Source organism: Oratosquilla oratoria, chromosome 33 (assembly GCF_046742065.1).
Source record: "Oratosquilla oratoria isolate Oo_2021 chromosome 33, ASM4674206v1, whole genome shotgun sequence".
In the NCBI taxonomy this organism is placed as follows: domain Eukaryota; kingdom Metazoa; phylum Arthropoda; class Malacostraca; order Stomatopoda; family Squillidae; genus Oratosquilla; species Oratosquilla oratoria.
In genome coordinates, this window is record NC_134809.1 from 41,531,735 (window position 1) to 41,550,459 (window position 18,725).

General features: G+C 39.7%; 1 protein-coding gene across 8 annotated transcripts in view; it reads left to right on the forward strand.

Moving 5' to 3' along the window:
* The window catches only part of RASSF8 (ras association domain-containing protein 8), an 89,014-nt gene extending 71,979 nt beyond the window's left edge, over positions 1-17,035 (forward strand). For 4 of the 8 annotated variants that reach the window (XM_076172827.1, XM_076172830.1, XM_076172828.1 and 1 more), the window contains exons 9-11: positions 452-590; positions 13,830-13,904; positions 14,823-17,035. In XM_076172827.1, coding sequence (XP_076028942.1) covers positions 452-590; positions 13,830-13,904; positions 14,823-14,923 — 315 coding nt within the window. In that variant the 3' untranslated portion in view covers positions 14,924-17,035. The remainder of the gene's footprint in view (positions 1-451; positions 591-13,829; positions 13,905-14,822) is intronic. The other 4 variants (XM_076172832.1, XM_076172833.1, XM_076172831.1 and 1 more) reach the window with 3 other exon arrangements.
* Positions 17,036-18,725: the final 1,690 nt, after the last annotated feature.

Sequence of the window (18,725 nt, forward strand, 5' to 3'; positions counted from 1 at the left end):
GGCACAGTATGAAGGGATTTCTCCTATCTTCTCTTTTTCTGCATGAGGGGACAGAGATGAGTGGTCACCAATTAAGTTAAGCAACCTTGCTGTGGATGTGCTGTGTCTTGTGACACTGCTTCAGACCCAGGACAGTGGGCAAGATGCAGGGATGACCCATCATCCAGGAGGAGCCAACATAAGAGGGAAGGAGTGGGGTGAATGAGAGTGGAGTATGTGGGGATGGAATATGTGGGAGTGGATTTTATCCCCCCCCCCCTCTCTCTCTCTCTCTCTCTCTCTCTCTCTCTCTCTCTCTCTCTCTCTCTCTCTCTCTCTCTCTCTCTCTCTCTCTCTCTCTCTCTCTCTCCCCCCCCCTTGTAAGGGGAAAAAAGCCTTTGGTATATGTATGTGTGTATATATAGATATATACATATGTGTGTGTGTATTATATTCTCTGTTCTAAATCCAGATGTCTGAACTAGAGGATTCAATAGTTGAAAAGAAGAAGGAAGTAGAGACCTTGGTTCAGGAGATGAAAGATGCCAACTTGCAATCTCTTTCAATCACACCCTCAGAGGAGATCAGGACACTCCTGGAAGGTAAGCAAGGTAAGGTCTCCACACACAAAAGCACATTTTGGTTCATTTTAAGTAGGACAAAAGGTTTAGGAGTGTGGGAGATGATAAGAGACTATTTGAGTCTTAATATGAAGAGGCCAAAGCAGATGAAATATTAGAGTAGACTTGGGTCCCAATAATGTCACATATGTAACATAGCTTATGTAGCTAATAATAAATGGCAAGAGTAAGCACTGCTAAGATGATGAAGGATGTTACTTGACTGTTAAGTGTGGTGAAAACCCGCTGATAATATTTGGAATGCAACATTTTTACATAAAGGAACAAAAATTTGGAAAGACCATGTTGTTGCATGTAAAGAAAGTTTGACTGGCAGTTTTGGTGGTTTACCCCCCCCCCCCTTCTCTTTCGGTTATTTTGGAAATTTCATGTACCAGAAATGCATCATTGAATACCATATGTACATATATATATATATATGTACAACACTGAATGGTCCCAGTGACTAGAGATACATTTTTATCAACCACAATGCACTTTAATTGTAAGCCATCAACATTGGACGAACCGTGGAAGAGGATGCAGAAATTGAAATGTGATGGTGTATTGGTCTAATAGTCAATACAGCACTGGTAACATTCTCGCCGCCAAGGTTCGAGTCCTCGGGCATATCATATTTCAATTTCTGCATCCTCCTCCACGGTTCGTCCAATGTTGATGGCTTACAATTAAAGTGCATTGTGGTTGATAGAAAATATATATATATATATATATATATATATATGTATGTATGTATGTATAAATAGCATTGTTTTTGGCTACATCCCTTATAAGGGGGAAAAAGCTGTCGGTATATGTATGTCTATATACCAAAGGCCCTTTCACCTATAAAGTGGGATGGATATGGCAGAGCATACCCTTATAATAAAGAAAGCCCATAACACCATCTAGATTTAAGAAGGAAATAGGCAAGAACTGGTTTACTAATAGGGTGGTCAACGAATGGAGTAGATGTAGTAACCACATAGTGAACGCTGATACTATCAGTTGTTTTAAGAAATGATTAAACAAGTTTATGGATGTTGGATGACAGGTGGTAATAGACATGAAACTTCCTAGTGTAAGTCTTATGGTCTCTTGTAGTCACCCTCATTTTTATGTTTATGCAATACTCATGGGTGACTTTAATTACAAAGAAATATGTTGGGACGAGATGACAGTGAAAGGCGGAGATGATCAATTACTTGACATGACCATGGAATATACAATAACACAGTGGGTAAAGGAAAGCACTAGATTTAGAAATAATATAGAACTGTCAAGGCTAGATTTGATATTTATGCCAGAATCTGAAATAGTAGACAAAATTTATTACAGGACACCAATTGTGAAGAGTGACCATATAATACTTGAGTTAGAATTACAGGACACAATATATATAAAGAGAAATGAGAAACACAGAAAGAGTAGATTGATATATGGCAAAGCAGACTTTGAGAAAATTAAAAAAAAAAAAGAAATCTTAAAGCAAACTGGGAAAAATTCTACAAAGAGGAAACAAAAGTACAAGAAAAATTAGTGATTCTGATGAAGATTTATAAAGAAGTAGAGAAATATGTACCAAAGCAAAAACAGGAAAGGGTGTGCATAAAGTGTTGGTGTAATAGAAGGTGCAGTGAAACAAAAGATAGAAGAGACAAAGCTTGAAAGAGATGGAGAAAAGACAGGAAACCTAGAAAGTGGCAATTATATGTTAACCAAAGGAACAAATACATAAAGATACGTAGGGAAGAAAAAAGTAACTATGAGAAAGACATGATTGATAAATGTAAAGATCAGCCAAAACTATTCTACAGATATGTAAATGGGAAACTGAAAATCAAGCAAGAAATAGTGAAACTATGCCAAGGGGACACTGAATACACAGAAGATACTGAAATTGCAGAAATTATGTGCAAACATTTTAAGTCTGTTTTCACTAGAAAAAAAATACAACAGGTTAAGGGGGAGAAGTGAACCCCCCCCCCCCCATGAAGGAAATTATAATAGCACGGAAGGAATTAATGGATCATATGATGAACCTTGATGTCAGAAAATCACACAGCCCAGATGGAATAGTAAATTGGATATCAAAAGAATGTAAAGAAGAACTAACAGACAAAATATATAACATAAGATGTTGCTTGCTCAAAGAAGGAAAAATACCAGAAGATTGGGAAAATGCTGATATTGTACCAATTTATAAAGGAGGAAATAAGGAAGACCTAGTAAATTACAGACTGGTTTCTCTTACAAGCACGGTAGTTAAAATTTGTGAAAAAGTTGTAAAAAATAGATGGATAAAACATCTGGAGGAGAATAATATACTGAATCTGAGATAGTTCAGATTTAGACAGGGAAGATCATGTACCACAAACCTGATCTGCTTTTACTCAAGATTACTAGATATAATACAGGAAAGGGACAGATGGGCCAATTGTGGTTTCCTAGATCTACCAAAAGCTTTTGATAAAGCCCCTCACAAAAAAACTATTAAGAAAGCTGGAAACTATAGGAGGGATACGAGGTAAACTACTGAAGTGGATGGAGGACTTTTTTGCATGGAAGAAAAATGAGTGGTGCTCAGAGATAAGACTTCTACTTGGGAAGAAGTAATTAGTGGAGTTCTACAAGGATCAGTGCTGGCTCCAATAATGTTTGCCATTTATGTGAATGACATGGATGAGGGAGTGGAATGTTACATGAACTTCTGTAGCTGATAATGATTGTGTGGCAGAGGATGGTGCTTCTATTCAGGGTGTGGGTGCACTGCTGCCGCCAGTGTAACCGATAATGGTTGTGTGGCGGAGGACGGCGCTTCTATTCAGGGCGTGGGTGCACTGCTGCCGCCAGTGTAACCGATAATGGTTGTGGTTACATAAGAAGGACTTTATGCGGGTGAGATTAACTCCAAACCGGGAGTTTTCCTCTATTAACAATGAAGGAATCTGGTTGTAAACTACAAATGGGCCCTGTGGGCAAAATACAGTAAGTCCCAGGCCTTGATCTAGGGCACATCTGGCTGGCAGTCTTATCACACTGCTCAGCCTGGTAGGCTGGTAGGCTCTTGACCTGCCCAGCTCTGGTGCTTGTGACAAAGGTGTCGTAGGTTAATATAGGGGGTTAGTGGGTTGTTGTAAGTAAAGGTGTTAGTCTCACTATTCTATACATTGGGGTCAGTTTTATATATGAGGGTTAGTCGTATAGTTGGTGGGTGTTGTTAGGTATGTTATATATATGTTAGCTTATGGGTAATATAATAGGGCAGTTAGAATAAAGGATTTTTAATGGGTTAGTCTGGTGGCATTTGGCATGTTCGTGGTGATATCCTGTTTTGTCTGAATTCTGCTGCATTAGGTGTATGTGGTTCTGGGTAAGCAAGAGGGGAGTCTCGCTATGTTGCAAGCATATGGATCACATGCGTGGTAGGTGATGGTTAGTAATGGTTACACTTCTTTGCAGATGATGCAAAACTGTTAAAGAAAATGAGTACTGAAATGGACTGTGAATCATCACAGAGAGATCTAAACAGGGTTTGGGAATGGAGTCAGAAGTGGGAAGTGGAATTCAACACTAAAAGATATAGCATAATGGAGTTTGGAAAAAGTGAAAAAAGGATATTGGGAAGATATATAATTGGTGAAAAAGAAAGAGGGATCTGAAAAAGACCTGAGAGTGATCATCACAAAAGATATGCCCCCTGACAAACATATAAACAAAATTGTCATCAAAACCTATTCTCATACAAGAACACATTCACCATATACCCGACCACAGAACACAAAAACATAAGCAAAGAGTCTGCAAGACTCAGCACTCATCACAAATTTGCTGGAGCACTGCTACATACTGCCCCAGATTCTCAACTTTCCATTTCCTTGAGCCTCTTACCCATGTTTAACCTGATACAGTCATTGTTCCTTGCACATCTCGCCACTTAACTTTTACTCGCATTCATTTGGAACTCCCATACCAAAGGCCCTGACAAGATATCAAACATCACATAAACACCATGGTCCAATAACTATAAAAGGCTTAGATTATAGTTTTTACCATTCTTGGATGCACATTGAAATTGAAATGAGCTGGGGGGACTCGCACAATACATATATATACCAATGGCTTTTTCCCCCTTACAAGGGAGGTAGACACAGTCAAAGACGTAAATCCACTCCTACCTATTTCATCCCCACATACTCCACTCCCATTCACCACTCCTCCCTCCCTCTTTTCTTGGCTCCTCCTAGATGATGGGGTCATCCTTGCATCTCACCCACTGCCCTGGGTCAGAAACAATGTAACAAGACACAGTATATCCACAGTAAGGCTGCTTCATTTAATCAGCAACCCCACCACTCCATTCCCTTATGTAGTAAAAGAGAAGACAGTGTGCAATCCCATTGGGCTGTGTCAAAATATCATTCATACATACTCCCTCATCTCTCCCCCATCCCCCACCCACTCCCTTCCATGCATCACAGCATAATTCATACACAACCATTCTCCATTCGCCCCTATCTTCTGCCTTCTCCCGTCCTTCCTCAACAGACATTCCCCTCTTTCCCAATGCCCCTTTTACCCCATCCATCCATCACATCTTTGGCCACCCCCTCATGTTCACTCCTTCCACCTCTGCCTTCCACACGCCTTTTACTAAACTTCACTCATTCTTTCCATGTGTCCAAACCATACCATTACTCTTTTGTCAACCATATCTCCCTACTCCTTTTCCACCCCGACTCTCCTCTTCACCTCCTGGTTTATCACTCTATCCAACCTACCTTACATCTCAGGCATTTCATCTCAAACACATTAAACTCATCCTCTCATATGCTCCATGTTTCTGCCCCATACAGTGTTGTTGGCACAATCACTCCTTCATACAATCTCCTCTTTGCATCCATTCCTAAACGTCTATTTCTTGTTACACTTTTTAATCCCTCAAGGCATTTACTTGCTTCTCTCAATCTACATTCAAATTCCACTTCCACTCCTCCCTTATCTGCCACATTGGCCATTTGCCCCCAAGTATCTAAAGGTATACACTTCCTCCAGTTTCTCTCCCTTAATACTCACTTCCAATTTGCTGCCATCCTCCCCTTGTACATCTCATTACCTTACTTTTACCCACATTTATTTTCAACTTCCTTCTTTTGCACATCTTCCCAAACTCCATCACAAACTGCCTTAATCCCACCTCTAATCCTACTACAAGTGCAGTGTTGTCAGCAAACAACAACTAGCTTATCTCCCATTTTTCTCAATTTTCTTTAACCATCTCCAACCCCCGACCCATTACCCTTGCATTTACCTTTTGCATCACCCCATCTATGTGTAAATTGAACAGCCGCAAACCACTCACTCTCTTCATTTCTAATTCTAACACAGGCTCTATTTCTCTTGTAGAAAATCTTGACTATTCTTAAAGGCTTTCCTCCTATCCCATACATCTGCAATATCCCACAGTGCCCTCCTGTCTACCCTGTCATAAGCCTTTTCCAAATCCAGCCCAAAAAAACATCCTTACCTTTGCCTTAAACTCTCTTACATATCCACCTTACCACAAAAACCTGATCCATGCAACCCCTACCTGTCCTAAACCGACACTGTTCCTCACCAATTACTCCCTCTGTTCCTCTCCTAATCCTCTCAATCAAAACCTTCCATAAGCCTTCCCAACTACACTCAACAAACTGATCCCTCTGAAAATACTACACCCGCACTTGTCCCCTTCTCCCTTGTAAACTGGAACTATACAGGTACTCCTCCAGTCCTCTGGTACTCTACCCTTATATACATACATATACCAAGGGCTTTTTCCCCCTTACAAGGGAGGTAGCCAAAGTCATAAGGCATAACTCCACTTCCATCCATTTCATCCCCACCCACTCTACTCCCATTCACCACCCCTCCCTCCCTCTTTTCTTGGTTCCTCCTGGATTAAAGGTTATCTCTGTATGTTGCCCATTGCCATGGGTCAGAAGCAATGCAGGAAGACAAAGCACATCCACAGCTAGGCTGCTTCATTTAATCAGCAACCCCCCCCCCCCTTCCCTATCCTCATGCAAAAAAAGAAAAGATGGGGAGATATCCCTTCAGGCTGCATCAAAATATCTCGCACACATAACCACTCACTAACCCCCCATCCACCCACTTCCATTCATCACAGCATAGTCCATATATAACCAATCTCCACTCACTCCTATCTAAAAATTGAGCTAAAACTGACATAATACCAATATTAAAACCTAACAAATCACATGAAAATCAATATCCTGCACCTGTTGAGAGATGTTTGTGAGCAGTGTCTAGTTGGGAAAGTGGGTAGTTTTGTTATAATTCTTTCTACAATTGATTTTTCCAGCTATCTATTTGTTTACCAATTGGTTTCTTCTCCCACTCCCATCCATCACCTGTTTCACTTTTATCTTGGCTTCTTGTGGATAAAGGGTCCCTGGCCCCTGCAATGCAGCAAGACAAAACGTCCACAGCTAGGGCATTCACTTCATTTACTTTAGAACCTTTTCCTTTAGGTTATGTTCATTAGCTGCTGCATTCAGTCTAATCATGTTGAACAGAGTCCTTCATTCTGAGGGTCATGTTTTGTTTTAATAAAATGATCACAAATGTGTGGATTTATAAAGTATATCATTGGCTTGAATTTATGAATGGTTAGTTTTAATATTTTAGGTTGAGTGGGGCCAGTTATCAGCTGAAGGAGGTAATATGGCATAAGCCAGAACAAAATCATTAAAATCATTAACTGAAGAGCCACATCTTTTAACTTATAAATCATAGTTAAGATTTCATGGGGGTAGGATTGATTGAAAAATTTTGAATATTGGGTCAAAGATGGCAAGGATAGAATGTTTAGCCAAATCTAAGGATAAAGTTAAGATTGTGTGGTGACCTTGTAAATTAAATCAATTTTTATTTGTATCTAAGAATTTAATGTATATATTCTTTTCAGGATGTAATTTTAATGGTGGAAATTGTCAATTCTAATAGAAATTGATGGTATTGATCATAATTATGTAGTTGTGGTTGTACTATGTGTTTATTTTAGATTGGTAGTCAATTGATAACTATTATAAGTAGTCATTATTCTAAAGAAGGCCAATTTAGAAAGCACATTAGAACAGATACTGAAAGTTTGCACAAGTATAGTATTAAGCCTTTTTGGCACATGTTGTCCAGATTCAGAGTATAAATAGGTGTTTGCAGTTGAAACCATTTCTTATTGAAACAAGGAAAATTAAAACAGGTCATCACATTCTTTATCATGAAATTATGGTTAGTGTGTTAGTTTTTGCTGTGGAAGTGGCTATTGTAACTTGATATTCTATTTATTTATTATATATAAATATATATGTATATGTATTTTTTCTCTTTTTTTGATTACTTATTTATTTTTATTTTATTTATTTTTTTCTCTCTTCTTATTTATTTATTTTCTTATTCTTTAAGCATCCGAACTTTCTTGTAATGTCAGTTTTATCATTAGCCATATTCACCGTCAGTTTTGTGTTGTAAAGACACATACAGTGTAAGTGATACATAACAAAAATCCTTCAGGAAGGAACTTGGATGCCATGAAGCTGGATTATACCATATTGTGTTGTTTCAAATGAAAAAGAGCAATGCAATTATCATGGAGTTACCAGTAAGAGGACTGTGTATGCACTGGATGGTGGTGGCAGCCAGGCTTTGTACATACATACATGCATACATATACCTCCTTACAAGGGGGGTAGCCAAAAAACAAAGACATAAAAAACATTCCCACCCATTCCATCCCTAATATACTCCACTCCCCTCCACCCTCTACCCTCCCTCCTATCTTAGCACCTCCTGGATGACAGGTCATCCCTGCATCTTGTCCACTGCCCTGGGTCAGAAGCTTTGTACAATTGGGAAATTTTAAGATTTTTGTGATGTTAGTAATAGTATGTGATGTTTGGTGTGGATAGAAGTTTGTGGTGCTTTAGAAAGCTTTGTAGATGGTGGTGGATGGTAAAATATTGTGGTAAATTTTGGTAAAGACACCTTGCTGTTTAGTAAGAACTATATTTGCAAATTATACTTGTTTTGTCCTTCAGCATCTCACCATTACATTCAGGTAGCGTCAACATTACCTGTATATGTTCAACTTTTCTCTTTTCTCACATTAACTCTTTACTTTCATCTATCACGTACTTACTCACCAAGTACTTTAGTTTCTCTGTAGAATCGGCCACAAATACTATGTTATCTAAAAAAAGACAATTGATTCACTTACTGTATCCATTTTCATGGGACTATTGATAAGGACCTGTAAGTGGTAGTCTTGCAAAATTGGTGTCAAAATCATCACCCACTTGGCCATCTCCAAAATCCATCAACTTAACTGAATTTCCTTCATCTATTCCACATAAGGAGAGCTTATCCAAGCATCTGCCTTGCACTCTTTGCACTTAATTCCCTTATCTTTCCATTCATATACATATTAAACAACCATGGCCATATTGTACAACCCTGATCCAGCCCTACATTCACCCCTGACCATTCACCCTCCTCATTCCCAACCCTCACATATACCATAGTGAGACTGACAACAGATACATGAAATGATCTTGCATGTAGGATGTGAGTCATTTCCCTGCCATGCCACCCTTTTTTAACCCCTGTCAACTCCATCACATCCCTTTGGAGGTGCCACCCCAATGGGCCCAAGAGTTCCCTATATGGGTATAAACTGGACAAATTTAGATTTAAGAAAGAAATAGGCAAGAATTGGTTTCCTAATAGGGTGGTCGATGAATGGAATAAACTTAGTAACCATGTAGTAAGCGCTGAAACTATCAGTTGTTTTAAAAAATGATTAGACAACTTTATGGATGGGGATGACAGGTGGTGATGGATACGGAGCTGCCTAGTGTAGGCCTCATGGTCTCTTGCAGTCTCCTTTATTCTTATGTTCTTATGTTATATCAGCTTTATTTGTATTTCCTCTACCTTTAAACACAAGGAGAGCTGAGAGCCAGCAACTGCCCCCTTCCTACTTTCATGTGGTAAAATAGAATTTTATATGTATGTATGGTTTAACGTCACAAACTCCCTCCTGTCGGAACGCAAGGATGGTGCCCCTCACAGAGGGCTTTGTAGCGTGGAATTTTATGAACCATGCCCTTGGTTCAACTTTGCTAGTGGCAGGATTCGAACCGCCATCCCCTCGACCTTCGCCGCAAGTAACGATACTTATACAATGCAGACTTTAGTCAAAGATTTCTTCTGAGAGAGATTGAAGGGAAGGCCCAAGGATCATTACCAACTGCTGTGGAATTGTGGGTTTCAGTCAGGCAACAATTGATTGGTGGACGTACATCACTATTTTAGTGTATTGGGCTTGATGGGTCCTCTAGTGATGGTTGGGTGGACAGTCCCATTCATTGAGAAGTGCTCTATAGATGGAGGGAAACACAATTATTTAGTTATCATTATTACTGTTTATTAATTTTTCCTTATTTCTAGAGAATGTGGATGAAAAAGGGTGATTGTTATACTCAGATGAATTTTGAAAGAACTCAGAGAAGTTTTTGTGTAGGCCCATGTAATGAAGAGAGAAAGATCATTTCTATTAAAAAAAAAAAAAGACTATGGCAATTATTTTCCAGTTTATCAATTCCATACAAAGTCTTCTGTAATACTCTTACAAACAGAGTAAGTGAAGTTTTGAATTAAATCTGGAAAAGACAGGCAGGATTCAGAAATGGGTAATATTGAACACCTGTAAACATAGCCAACTAATCAAGAATACCAAAGAATATGATAAACATTTATGTTTACCTTTTGTTGATAAAAGGGAGAGTGTGTGATAGAAGAAAGCTGAAGATAAATGTGGGTAAAAGTAAAGTGATGAGATGTACAAGGGTGAAAGTGGCAGTAGTCTGGAAGTGAGCATTATGGGAGAGCGACTGGAGGAAGTGGATAGTTTTAGATACTTGGGTGCAAATGTGGCAGGAAAAGGTGGAGTGAAAGTGGAGGTGGAATACAGATTGAGAGAAGCGAGTAAATGCCTTGGTGGATTAAAAAGTGTAATGAGGAATAGACATTTGGGAATGGATGCTAAGAGGAGACTGTATGAAGGAGTGGTTGAAGGAGTGGGGCAGAAACATGGAACATAAGAGAGGAAGAGAGAAGGAGTTTGAATGTGTTTGAGATGAGGTGTCTGAGAAGTGTGATGGGGATTACTAGGCTGGATAGAGTGAGAAATGAGGAGGTGAGGAGGAGAACGGGGGTGGAAAGGGAGTTGGGAGATAGGGTTGATGAAAGAGTATTAGGATGGTTTGGACACATGGAAAGAATGAGTGAAGAAAGACTAGTAAAAGAGGTATGGAAGGCAGATGTGGAGGGAGTGAACATGAAGGGACGTCCTAGGATGAGGTGGATAGATGGGGTGAAGGGGGCTTTGGGGAAGAGGGGAATGTCTGTTGAGGAAGGATGGGAGAGGACAGAAGACAGGGGTGAATGGAGAATGGTTGTATATGGATGATGTTGTGATGCATGAGGTGGAATGGGTGGGGGGATGGGGGGTGAGGTAGTATGTGTGAGCAAAATTTGACGCAGCCCGAATGGATTTCTCCCCGTCTTCTCCTTTTATGCATGGGGGAACAGAGAGGGGGGGGGGTCGCCGATTTAATGAAGCGGCCTTGCTGTGGATGTGCTGTGTCATGCGACACTGCTTCTGACCCAGGGCAGTGGACAAGGTGCAGGGATGACTCGTCATCCAGGAGGTGCAAAGATGAGAGGGAGGGTGGAGGTGTGTGGAATGTATTCAGGGATGGAATGGGTGGAAGTGATTTTATGCCTTTTCCTTTTTGGCTACCTCCCTTGTAAGGGAGAAAAAGCCTTGGTATATGTATGTATGTATGATAAAAGGCCTTTGATTTACTGAAACAAAGCAATGTTAGACTTGATATGCAAACATGGTGCAAATGAACAAGGATTCTGTGAAATACTTAAACAAATGAAACTGTTGTGGCTTTTATACATACTTATACAGAGAAATGAAAAAAAATATTCCTTTTGTTGGGCCCTCCCACAGAACTCTTGTCTGTGTTGTATTAATTTGGGACTGTTTCCAAAAGTAGTAGAAGGGGAGCAGTCATTGTTTGTCAATCTCCATGTGTGAAAAATTGTAAGAAATACAGTTGAAGTTGAGAGATTTTGGGCCCAATCTGGACACCAGATGTCAGCCCCTTAGGATTGCACCTCCTCATTGAGGTGAGGGAGTTGATAGGTTTTGAAAATTCCATTTGTTAACCACTCCATTGGTAAACCAGTTCTTGCATATTTCCTTCTTAATTCTAAATTTGTCCAGTTTAAATCCATTACTATGAGTCCTCCCTTGCTGTCTACAGCAGGGGTTCTCAGCCTTACTTGGCCCATTCACCCCTTTCACCATTTGTCAGAATGTCATTCCCCCCCTCCTTTCCAAGATTGTCTGTTTCAAAAGGTGCATTCTAAATAATATGCAAATATTACTAAAAACCCTTTTATTTTTTCCAAATTTGTATATATTTTTCCCAAATTAGTATAAATCCAGCCCAGGTGACAGGGCAGATAGGCCAAAACCTATAATTGCTTTCCTCACCCCGTAAGCTGACTGTGGTCACAAATCACCCCCAGAAATCCCAAAATTCCCCCCTGGGGGTGAATTTCACCCCTAATGAGAACCCCTGGTCTATAGGAACACAAGAATGGAGGAGACTGCAAGAGACCATAAGGGCTACACTAGACAGTTCTGTCTCTCACCACCTGTTATCTCTTTTCATAAAGTAATCTAATCTTCTCTAAAAACAACCCATTGTTTCAGTGCTCACTACATGGTTACTAAGTATATTCCATTATTACTGACTTTATTCCTGGACCACCACAGTGTACCTCTCATTGGTCCCAGCAAGGAGTGTAGCTGGGTTATGCAATATTATATACATGGAAACGTACCAAAGGCCTTTGCCACCCTGTAAAGGGGGTGTCAAGTCTATGCATACACCCATCCCATACCCATCCAAAACTCATTCCATCTTAAGACCTTGTGGATGAAGGGTTGTCCCTGTTTCCCAATGTACCACTGAGATCAGAGGCAGTGCAGTAAGACACAGCACCTCCAGAGCTGTTATCTTGGAGTATTGTAATGTCTTGAAATTTACAAATATGTTAGCTCACATTTCAGAAGCAGCAGAAGACTTGAAAGATAGGTCAGTGATCAGAAGTATCAAAATAGATCTCAAGATGAATGAGTAATACCGAAGTAATATTCAGCTTCCAAGATCGAAGCTTTCAACTTGGACATCATTATCTGTAAAGCATGGTGGCTGAGCAAGGAAAAGGGATATCCTCATGCATTTCATTTCATTCAACACACATTCTTTTCATTCCCTTCTCTGAATGTGTGAAAATTGCACCTTGGTACTTCCCACTGTCACTGCCAGTTCTTCCCCAGCAATTTCCTCAATTTTAAAGAGGCTCAGGGTATTGGATAATGCTATTTTATTAAAAAGAAAAAAAAGGCCTTTCAGCAACTATACCATTAAGCTTAGGTATAGCTGTGACTTGCAACTCTATGATATTGTTATTGATAACACTCAGTCCAGTGTTTGATGCATTCACCATAATTTTGGCAAGTGCTAGATACATCTTCAGTTGGGGGACTATCTCACAGCAGTCTGGATTTTCAACGAAAGGGGACCCAGTTGCCCAGTCTACCCCCAAACTGAATTAAGTAATGTGGTATTAGATTGAAATGTCTTGAAGATATCTGTAAGTCAAAAGGGTTCAAGAGTGTATAGTAAAAATGTGTTGACTTGTTTCTGGACATAAATAGCATACAAATAATTACCCTGCAAGTCAGACTGGAGGAATATGCCAAACAAGTTTCATCCAGTTGAATCCTGGAATCTTGAGTATTTTACTATTGCATAGTTTTAATAAAGTCAGATCAGATTATTATATATATATATATATTTTTTGTAGGTAAACAGTTAAATGTTTTGTACAATGCTTGGTTGATATATATTTAAATAATTTGTAATATTTGTTGTAAGGACATTTATATTCGTGTAGTAATTGATGGTATGGAATAAGTTCTTTTAGTTATACAAACTTGTTTAGGTAGTTGCTTTAATATAGCACAGAGGTCTGTGCTAGAATTGTCAAGACTGAAGGATCTGTTCTCCCCCATGGGTATAGAGTCACCTAAATCCAATCGGCGGGCAGAGGCGGTGGTTAGGCACGAGCGAGGCGCAGGTGGGGCGGAGAAGCAGGGTAGGGTAGAGCAGGAGACAACCGCTTGCCGTTTTGCTCTCCACAATTTTTGTACTGTGTAGAACAGATTTGTCACCTTAATCAAAACTTTTAATAATGCCATAAAAATATCAAGAGTATCTCTCTCTCTCTCTCTCTCTCTCTCTCTCTCTCTCTCATGTATATTTCTTTTCCTCTCTCTGAATTATGCCACTTTCTCATTCTCTTATATTTTCTGCCTTTTCTGTCGTCTTCCTCTCTATTCCCCTCTTATCTCCCTCTCTCTTTCCTCTCTCTCCTTTCTCTCTCTTTCTTTCCCTCAACCCCTCTTCTATCCCCTCTTTCCTCCCCCCCTTCTCTCAGAGTCTCTCTCTTTCTCTCTTCTCTTTTTTTATTTTCCCTCTTTACTTCCTCTCTCTCTCTCTCTCTCTCTCTTCTTCTCCTCCTCCCTCTTCTCTTTCCCATTTCCCTCTACTTCCTCTCTCTCTCTCCCCCTCCCTCCCTCCCTCCCTCCCTCCCTCCCTCCTTCTCTTTCCCTCCCTCTTTCCCTCTCTGAGTTTTCCACAATTTTCCTAGATTGACTTCTTTATTGTTACTAACTTTTTTCCAGTTTGTTTTTTACCTCTGTGTTGCTCTTTTTGATCCACCAGTATAGTTTTTCTCCCTTTTCTTTTGCACTTCCCCTCTCACCCACCCTGGTGTATTGGCTTCTTTTCCTTTACTACTTGTGTGATAATCAGCATACCCATTTCCAACTTTATATTTCTATTATCTTCCTGTTCATACTTTGCTTTCCATAGTTAATTTGCTCTTGGTGTGTTTTGATCTAAATCCTATGCCTTAACTAATACATGAATAACAGTGAATTTAATTATAATGTCATGACAGACCATTGATTGGTCAGCAGTCCTCTGTAATGCCTTTTGTTTGTTTGTTCAGGTCCTACCAAACCAGGCAGCACACGGCGGATGATCGGCTCGCCACGACAGTTGGAGAATGCTGTCCCTACCTCCAAGAATCCCCATGGGGTATGGGTTTAGCAGTTGATAGGAGTGTATGAATCTAGCTATATGTAGGACATATGAAGGCCTGTGTGTTTTCCAGCCATGAGTATTGTAGTCAATGTTGGCAGCAAGGTAAGACATTGAGGCAGATGTCATCACACATCTGTTTAATAGGTAGTAAATCTACTGTAGGGAACACACAGGGGTTATAGAACAAGTTGAACATACTTTTTGCACCTCTTACTGAAGGTTCTCTCAGAACAGTAAGAGTTAATATGATGCCTGTGTAGTGATGTATAACTTCCATTGTTGAAAATACTTTGTCAATAAGATAAAGTCATGCTAGTCTCTGAGGTGTAGTTGAGACAAAGCAGTGGAGATTTTATGATGGTGTAAGTCTACAATATGTCTTCTTGCTTGTGTTCTCTTGCTGCCAGATTTCACGTAAAACAGAAAGAATTAGGTATGATGTAGAAGGGGTAAGCATATCACACACTGATAGAACAGACAATGGAGCTGTGTGTTTAGCATCATTCTTTATGGAAACAAGAATGGCTTGTACTGTTAAGACAACAGCAGTACTGTTCAAATTTCTTTAGTTGAAACGTACAACTGCATTGGTTGCAGCAACAAGTTCTTGAACTATGTTGTGGCTGTCTTTTTTTTTTTTTGTAATAAATTTTGATCAATTTTAAGTTTTCCTTAGTATCAAACAGTAGCCTAGGAATTCCTCAGACATGTTAAATGTCAGTTGTGAACTTTCCTTTATCTAGGGAGGGAGGGTATGTAACATTGCAGTGGGTTAGACTTACTAATATTTAAACTCATACTCTGTGGTAGCAAGACTGGATAACACCAAATGGTTTTATTCACCTGAAGGGCTGACTCTTATCAGTCAATTCACAACTCTTCTATCTTGTAATTGGTTTTATTGGCTTTACTCAAAACAAAATTTGTAAATTATGGCGCCATTGTATGGATCAAAGAACAGTCTTAGGATGTCTGATATGAATGTGACACAGCCTAGAATTAAACTACATTATTCAGTAACTGCCAAGAAGTAGGTTCTTTTCAGCAATCTAAACTGGGGACTTCCTGTACTGAAATTGTGCTGCCCCCTTTTGGTCTTTTTATTTCTACAGTTATTGTTATTATTTTAGTATAAAACTTCTGTCTCCTAGTCATATTTTTGTGGAATTAAAATTATGGTTTTCTTACTTCTTTCGAAGCAGCTAAGCAATGACTCCAGAATTGCATCTGGTTTTACTATATATGTAATTACTGTAGCCTTAAGATGAGGTGATCAAAACAAGGTGCCTATAGCTATGTATATATAAGGAGTGTGGTGAAATGATGGCATTTAAGTGAAAAATATGTGTGTTAGGTGAATTGTGTATCTTATTTTTCATTGGAGTACATACTTGCAAATTGCAGGATTTTAGGTGCATTTGTGTTTTACTTTTGCCATTTCATATCGGTATGTAAGAGAACACATATATGTGTATATATATATATATTTGTGTGTATGTTTGTAAACATAATATAGACATTGCCAATATTCGAGTGTCATGTAGTTTGATCCCAACTCTTTATGCAAGTATGTCACACACAGCCAATGTATTGTGTTTGCAATGAAACCATTATAGTATTCATGTAGGCATTTCTTTCTGCTCACTATTTCCCACCACTTCATTAAAATTGGTCCCACTCATCACAAAAAAAGAAAAATAAATAAATAAGACCCAGTCTGCCTTCTGGTCGTACTTCCACTTTATGTTGTGGTGGATGAGTTTGATCGTCCATATGAGAATAAAAGTATATATATTTTTTTCATATTCACCATTAGAAGGTTGCTATATAGTTCACTATTTTCACATTATAGTTTTCTTTTATCTTCTCATAGGTTGAAGCATATGCTTCCTTTCTTTTTAAATTGGGAGTTGTATTTTTATATTGTATCATAGATATGCATGTATGTTGACACTCACAATTATTAAAAGATGCTTCCCCCAGAATTTTTAAATGTTTATATGTTAATAGACTTTTGGTAAGAGTGATTCTGAATATAGTAAGGATGGACAAAAGGCACTTCATTGTAGTTGTGTATATATCAGTATGATTCAGAAATATATACTTGAATTAAGCTTTCTTTTGTTTTTCTTTTGTGCTACCTTGAGCCAATTTAATGACCCAATTACTATGGTTATGGTTGGAATCCTCCCAAATCCTGTTATGCCTGGACTTTTCATAGGAGGAACACACAGAAAAGTCCCTGAGTTCCACTTAGTTGCTGCCTACAACACACATGGGAAACACACACATACATACATATACCAAGGCTTTTTCCCCCTTTCAAGGGAGGTAGCCGAAAAGAAAAAGGCATAAAATCATTCCCACCCATTCCATCCCTAAATACAATCCACTCCCCTCCACCCTCCCTCTTATCTTAGCACCTCCTGGATGACGGGTCATCCCTGCACCTTGTCCACTGCCCTGGGTCAGAGGCATGGGAAACACAGTGGCAGAATTTTTTGCCACAGGATTCAAAATAGGAAGTCAAATGGTATAAAACAGGTTCAAGAGAACAGCATAAAGAAGAAAAAAGCCATAATACAAAATTATCATCATTCCTATACAAGTAGAAAATTTGATTTATACATATACCAAGGCTTTTTCCCCCTTACAAGGGAGGTAGCCAAAAAGAAAAAGGCATAGAGCCATTCCCACCCATTCCATCCCTGAATACACTCCACACCCCTCCACCCTCCCTCTTATCTTAGCACCTGGATGACGGGTCATCCCTGCACCTTGTCCACTGCCCTGGGTCAGAAGCAGTGTCGCAAGACACAGCACATCCACAGCAAGGCCGCTTCATTAAATCGGCGACCCCTCTCTCCGTCCCCCCATGCATAAAAGGAGAAGACGGGGAGAAATCCCTTCGGCTGCGTCAAATTTTGCTCACACATACTACCTCACCCCCCATTCCACCTCATGCATCACAACATCATCCATATACAACCATTCTCCATTCACCCCTGTCTTCTGTCCTCTCCCATCCTTCCTCAACAGACATTCCCCTCTTCCCCAAAGCCCCCTTCACCCCATCCATCCACCTCATCCTAGGATGTCCCCTCATGTTCACTCCCTCCACATCTGCCTTCCATACCTCTTTTACTAGTCTTTCTTCACTCATTCTTTCCATGTGTCCAAACCATCCCAATACTCTTTCATCAACCCTATCTCCCAACTCCCTTTCCACCCCCGTTCTCCTCCTCACCTCATTTCTCACTCTAGCCTAGTAACCCCCATCATACTTCTCAGACACCTCATCTCAAACACATTCAAACTCCTTCCCTCTTCCTCTCTTGTGTTCCATGTTTCTTCCCCATACAGTGCTGTTGGCACAATCACTCCTTCATACAGTCTCCTCTTAGCATCCATTCCCAAATGTCTATTCCTCGTTACACTTTTTAATCCACCAAGGCATTTACTCGCTTCTCTCAATCTACATTCTACTTCCACCTTCACTCCACCTTTTCCTGCCACATTTGCACCCAAGTATCTAAAACTATCCACTTCCTCCAGTCGCTCTCCCTTAATGCTCACTTCCAGTCTACTGCCACTTTCACCCCTTGTACATCTCATCACCTTACTTTTACCCACATTTATCTTTAGCTTTCTTCTATCACATACTCTCCCAAACTCTGTCACCAACTGTCCTATTTTGTAACCAATTTGTGAAATCTTGCTTCTTCTCTTCTACAACCTTCTTTGTTTCCTCATCCCACCATTCACTACCCTTCCTTCTATTTCCTCCTGTCCTTCTTGTTCCACACAC